This window comes from Lactuca saligna, chromosome 5 (genome assembly GCF_052625555.1).
Source record: "Lactuca saligna cultivar CGN05327 chromosome 5, ASM5262555v1, whole genome shotgun sequence".
Lineage (NCBI taxonomy): Eukaryota > Viridiplantae > Streptophyta > Magnoliopsida > Asterales > Asteraceae > Lactuca > Lactuca saligna.
Genome location: NC_136421.1, coordinates 45,389,240 through 45,394,892, shown reverse-complemented (window position 1 = coordinate 45,394,892; position 5,653 = coordinate 45,389,240). Strand labels below are relative to the sequence as shown.

The following is a 5,653-nucleotide window of genomic DNA, read 5'->3' as shown; positions in this document are numbered from 1 at the left end:
CACATATACAAATAGATTTCTTGATTTCTTTTTTAAATCCCTTTTTTGGACCTCCGATTTTAGATGTATGTGTTCTTGGACCTCCGATTTTGCTCTATACCTCAACTCCAGATTTCATCTCCTTCCGTACAGCCCTGACGAATAAAAATATGTTCAAAACTTGATTTCATTAGTTCAAGCCTTCTAATTCAACAACCGATTCAAAGGACACACACGATAAACACGTTCAATTATGGGTTTCTTTTTAGATGCCAAACCTTTATTTTAGTTGCAGGTTGTCTAAGGGTTTTGTAAGTTTTGGATGTTATGCCATCAATTCTTGATCTATATACATCTACTCAAATAGAAAAGGGCATGTCCAGGGCGATTGATAAAGATTAGCGATGAGGAATTCCAATCCTTTAACCTAGATGTGAGTATAAAGAATGTCGATCTTCCCAAAAGAGAATATCGAGTAGCCAAAGGCATATGATATTTTCAGTTTCAACTATTCAATCTCAAACCTGCAAAAAAGAAACCACTATTTTTTTATTGTTCTTTGAGCAATTGATGAAAAAGTACAACCACCAATATTTGTGCGTCTTCATTATCTCTAATTTTGTGTATCCTCTTTCACTCCAATTCCAACCACTCTTGTAAATCCTAAATGCTAGTTTCTCCCCCCCCCCCCCCCCCCCCTCTTCAGTAAATCTTAAAAGGTTTGAATCATCCAAGCTTTAAAAGGTTTGAATGAATCATCAAACCAATAACATAACTATCAATAACAAACAATTAGACCTCACAAAGATCTATACTTTTGTAAAATAGCTTCACGGGTAAAAGAATCAAAAAAACGAATTTCCGAATAAATTATGGAAATCAAAAAGACCCAGATTGGAAGAACCTGTAGAGAGAGATTTAAGTCTTCAAAGACAATTAGTTGGGAGAGAGAGAGAGACAGAGAGAGAGAGAGAGAAAGAGACCCTCTTATTTTTTAATTGTTTAAATAAATAAATGAGTATTAGATTTTAAAAAAATGAAAGAAAAATAAAAAATATCCCAAAGGTATTACAATAAACTGAGGGGTCAAATCCTCAACAAAACTAACAAATAAAATCATAATCATGAATCCAAAAAAATCAAGGTTTGGACTAAACATCATAAAAATGCATATGACAGAAACTTTTATTTAATTTTTAATTTTAAAATAAAATTGATTAATTATAGCTTTTGTCCCTATATTTTACAATGGAGTATATACAATTTTGGTCCTTTTAGTTTTTTAATTTAAAATTTTCTATTTTTGATCCATGTAGCTTTTCATTCTAAAAAGAAATAGATTAATTATGGTTTTGGTCCTTATGTTGGTATTGTACATTTGTTTTACATAAGGCAAGATGGTGTGGGTGAGGAAAAGGGTGATTAGCTTTCCCTTTCAGCTTCCCTCTCAGCTGAACACCGCATTTTGATTGAGGGAAAGGTGGTGAGGGAATGAGGTGAGGGAGCCTATTCCCTCACTCTCTCTCTTATTCCTATTGGTCAACTTTTTTTATATTTTTTAATACTTATTAAATTATAGATCTACTAAAAATTATAATATATATATATATATATATATATATATATATATATATATATATATATATATATATATATATATCAAAATTCATGGTTTTAGTTCCTTACAAAATAAGTATAATATTTGTAGGAAATATATATTTTTTTAAATTAAAAAAGAGTGAGAAAGGAAAAATAAGGAAGAAATAATGTTGTGACCCACAAAAAATAGAAAGTTTCTTATTTATACCTTCCGGTCTAAAAATCAATTTTTAAAATTTTATATGGATGATCAATTTGATTGGCAATAATTGTACCCTTGCTCCTTGAGGTTCTTATCCTATGTTAAATTTCTTTAAAACGATCATTTTAGCCTTTTTTTGTTTTTTCAATTCGGTAATGCACTTTTCTTAATTCTTTTTGCATATATACATATCAAATATATAAATTAAGCAAATAATCTTACATATCAATACTTTATATTAGTTTATTCGGTTGAAAATATAACATTAATAAACTCGCCACAACACACCCATCATCACTCGTTTATAACAAATCCGACCTTCAACTTGCTATTCTTGACAAGTTTAAGACATTTTGTCTTTCTCAAATCGTTTTTAAATATATCGACAAATAATCTGTTAAGACCGCATAGCAAATCATATATTATGATATTATTGCTATTCAAATCTACTTTTAATAAATAAAACCCTTAAATAACCATTAACAGTCTATGGTCCCAACATTAAGGAACACTAATAATCACATTCTTCCCTTGGCATTTCCTCTTACTTTCCTTTATTCAAAAGCAGGAGGGCATGCTCCCATGATGAATATAAACACAACCAAAAGAAACATCCATATCCTTTTTGGAATAAACAATTATATATACATATAATATTAATATATACAAATATCATATTCATACAATAAGTCAATAATATACACGTAATGTTTTCAAATTACCCAAATCTTCTCTACAACAAAATTTACCAGCCAAAACTACTTCATTTTTTTTCTTTTTCTAATTAAACAACCAAACTCGATATGAAATACAAATTTTCGTACATAATAAGATAAGTAACCTTAAATTTAATCATTCCAACACTAAAAACGGGAACACCCAAACAAAAGGTTCATAAAACACACCAAACTTTTTTTTTTCTCACATAATTAATAGATGCCTAGTAACTTCTTTAGTTTTGATTTGAAGTCCCAGCAATAATACACACTAGTTACAAAAATAAACGTAAGGTTAATTAATACTAATCAAACGTTTTCAGTCGACTGAGGGAGTAAAGGTTGGGTGATGGATGACTTGACATGACCCGTTGTCCTCGGTGCACCATGATCCGTTTCCGCTTGGATCATACCCGGTTGCTTTTGTAACATAAACTTCCTCTCTTCATTCTTTCCCCATAACACAAGATACAATCCAGTTATGATCAACACTGCCCCAATTATCCTGTAAAACCATAAATACAAAATATTCTCCTTCATCTTTGACTGAATAACTTTTTTTCTAAACCATAGAAATCGTTATAAATTAGGGATCCACACAATATTAGTTGTTGAATTCACGTGTAAGGTTGGACCCACTATACATAGATAACCTTATGGCTAGGGGTTGTACAAGTGCATGTGGGTTTGTCAGCTCCAACTACATCACTACTACCATATAATTTATTAGGGTTTTTGCTCCTTCATTTTCTCTTCAAAGCCTCCTTAATTAACGAGAAAGAAAATCTAATCAAAGAGAAAATCCTACGCACAAATGAGACACTATATAAACATATACAAAGTGAAATGCCATCGTGCCTACAATAATATATAGGGACAAATGAGACTCTATATAAAATATATCCAGAGTGAAATGGGACCATATCTCCGATATGATCAAATTCTGTACATAAACATATACATAATCAAATTAGACTGTCTCCGGCCGATATGAGATGATTAAATTCTGTATATAAACATATACAGAATCAAATGAGACTATATCTAGCTGATCTGTATATAAACATATACAGAATCAAATGAGACTGTGTGCAGTTGATATAAGATTTTGATCGGTGAGTGTTGTTAAATGTCGATACGAGACTATGAGTGTGAGGGTTGAATGTGAATGTAAGGTATTATAGGTACAAAAGTAAAGAGGGATGGGTACGAGTAGTATGTGTGCACGTGTGTGGTAGGGTTGTGATGGTTAAGTCATAAGTGTGTATACCCTCCCAAATAAAATTCTTCCCCTAAAGCGACTGAAGCCATGAGAGCAACCACGAGGGTCTGAACCGGTTGGTACAAGGCCACGAAAACCGGGCCACCTCTGTCTATGCACCATATCTGTACAGCAAATGCGATCCCAGATGCCACCACACCCTGCATTACAACACACATGCATTAAATACCACCTTTTCCATGTATTCTTTATCTTTGAAAAATCAAATATGCATATGCGATCGATATATCCTTGTCAACTTCAATTATTCAAAAAATCTAAGTGACTTACAGCATAAAACACGCTAAATAGCTCAGCACCAGTACGAATATACCAAGCATTGATGTCTCTTTCCATGAAGGCGGCTAACACAAGAAACTGTAGGACTCCAAAGAAACATTGGTACGATGTGAACGACAATCGAGCTGGGTATTTCTTTAGGATCGGAGCTTGTAACACCAGCCACGCCGACCATGATAAGCAATGGCCTATTAGAAATACGCACCCAAGGCTCCAGCTTTTTCCGTTTGCGTCTCCGAGTGACTGCAACACCGGCGAAGCTTCCCTAACACTGTGTAGTGTCGGCGATGGGCTGTATATTGTTGGACCCTTGAAAAGAGTGATCACCGATGCTCCGGCTATGCAGAATACAGTTCCGGCTACTTTGGATATCCCGTCTTTTCTGTCGAGTCTCACCTTTTCTATCCTGTAGTTGTAATGAGTTGGACGTATTAGTTAAAAGGTAGCCATTGGGTTAGTTGAAGGGTAAATTAGTTAATTGATTAAAGGTGTGTGAGAGCTTGCCGGAGAATCACTGCCATGAGGAATGTGATGGCGGGAACGGAGTTTTGAATGGCGGAGGCGAACGTCGGAGAAGTGTTGTCTAAACCCAACAAGTAGAAAGCTTGGTTCGCTGTAATCCTGATACAAAGATATATAATACGGATTTCAGAAAACAATATATAAACCTAAAGAATCGTATACTTTGATTTGCATGTGTTGGATTCAAAAACTATACCCAACGATCGCGAGAAGGAAGAACTGGACAAGAAAGTTAAAGTTAATCGGAGGTCGTTCCTTCCTGATTGAACAAAACCCAAGAAAAAACCATGTCAGAATCCATGATATCATTTATTTTCATATTTATTAAAGTTAGAGAATACTTGTTGATTCTTACTTTTCGAGGAAATAAGCGAAGGGGAGGAGGAGGAAGAAAGCGAGGAGGTTTCGATAGACTGGAAAGACGATCTTGGAGATGCCCATATTAAGGGCAGCTCTTGAAACGACATGAAAACCGGCATAACCAAACTGCAAAGCCAGCATGGCCAAGTGCAATTGAGTCCTTTCCGGGAACCATCCCTTAATTCTATGGGCGACGGTGATGCCACCACCGGTTTCCGCCATTTGAGGACAAGTTATTAAGCTCACACAGACAGATACAGGTACTCCGGTGACCGAGAGAGGGATGTCGAGAGGAGGAGGTGGTGGTAATGGGAAGGTTTTGGGGAGGTATAAATATACCACCACAGCCTCCTGTTCTACGTTCCAGTTGGAAGAAAGGTGGGTCCATAAATTATGTGGGGCATTCAAAAACTTTCAAGTATATTTGCAATGTCAACTGTTAAAAAAAGAAGGTGTTTTGAGTAATAAAACTAAAAGGAAGAGAGGTTTAAAGTTAATTAAGAGGGAGGAGGAGAGAGGAGGGCATGCGACTAATGATGAAAAATGAAAAAGAGGGGAGCAAATAATAGAGATGGTGCACGAGGGGTCGACTAGCTAGGAAGGAGTCTACATTTCCTGTATTACCCCTGCTCCACCTCAACGATTCAAGCCATGTTATAAAATTTTGTAAGATATTTTGATATCCTATATTTTTTTTTTTTTTTTTTTTTTTTT

General features: G+C 34.8%; 1 protein-coding gene across 1 annotated transcript; it reads right to left on the bottom strand.

The window, feature by feature from the left end:
* Positions 1-2,613: 2,613 nt before the first annotated feature.
* LOC145048854 (protein WALLS ARE THIN 1-like) lies at positions 2,614-5,258 on the bottom strand. Its single transcript, XM_078997483.1, has 6 exons — positions 4,935-5,258; positions 4,776-4,838; positions 4,562-4,678; positions 4,049-4,463; positions 3,767-3,918; positions 2,614-3,001 (listed from the first exon to the last, which is right to left on the bottom strand). Exons 1-6 carry the CDS (start codon positions 5,159-5,161, stop codon positions 2,806-2,808), a joined length of 1,170 nt encoding a protein of 389 aa, XP_078853609.1. The 5' UTR covers positions 5,162-5,258; the 3' UTR covers positions 2,614-2,805.
* Positions 5,259-5,653: the final 395 nt, after the last annotated feature.

Excerpts from the sequence above, each read along its gene's own strand:
- LOC145048854 (XM_078997483.1), bottom strand. The coding sequence starts at position 5,161 with ATGGCGGAAACCGGTGGTGGCATCACCGTCGCCCATAGAATTAAGGGA. Across the intron at positions 4,679-4,775 it reads TTCCTTCTCGCGATCGTTGG|GATTACAGCGAACCAAGCTT; the intron begins GTATAGTTTTTG and ends TCTTTGTATCAG. Across the intron at positions 3,919-4,048 it reads TATTTAGCGTGTTTTATGCT|GGTGTGGTGGCATCTGGGAT; the intron begins GTAAGTCACTTA and ends GTTGTAATGCAG.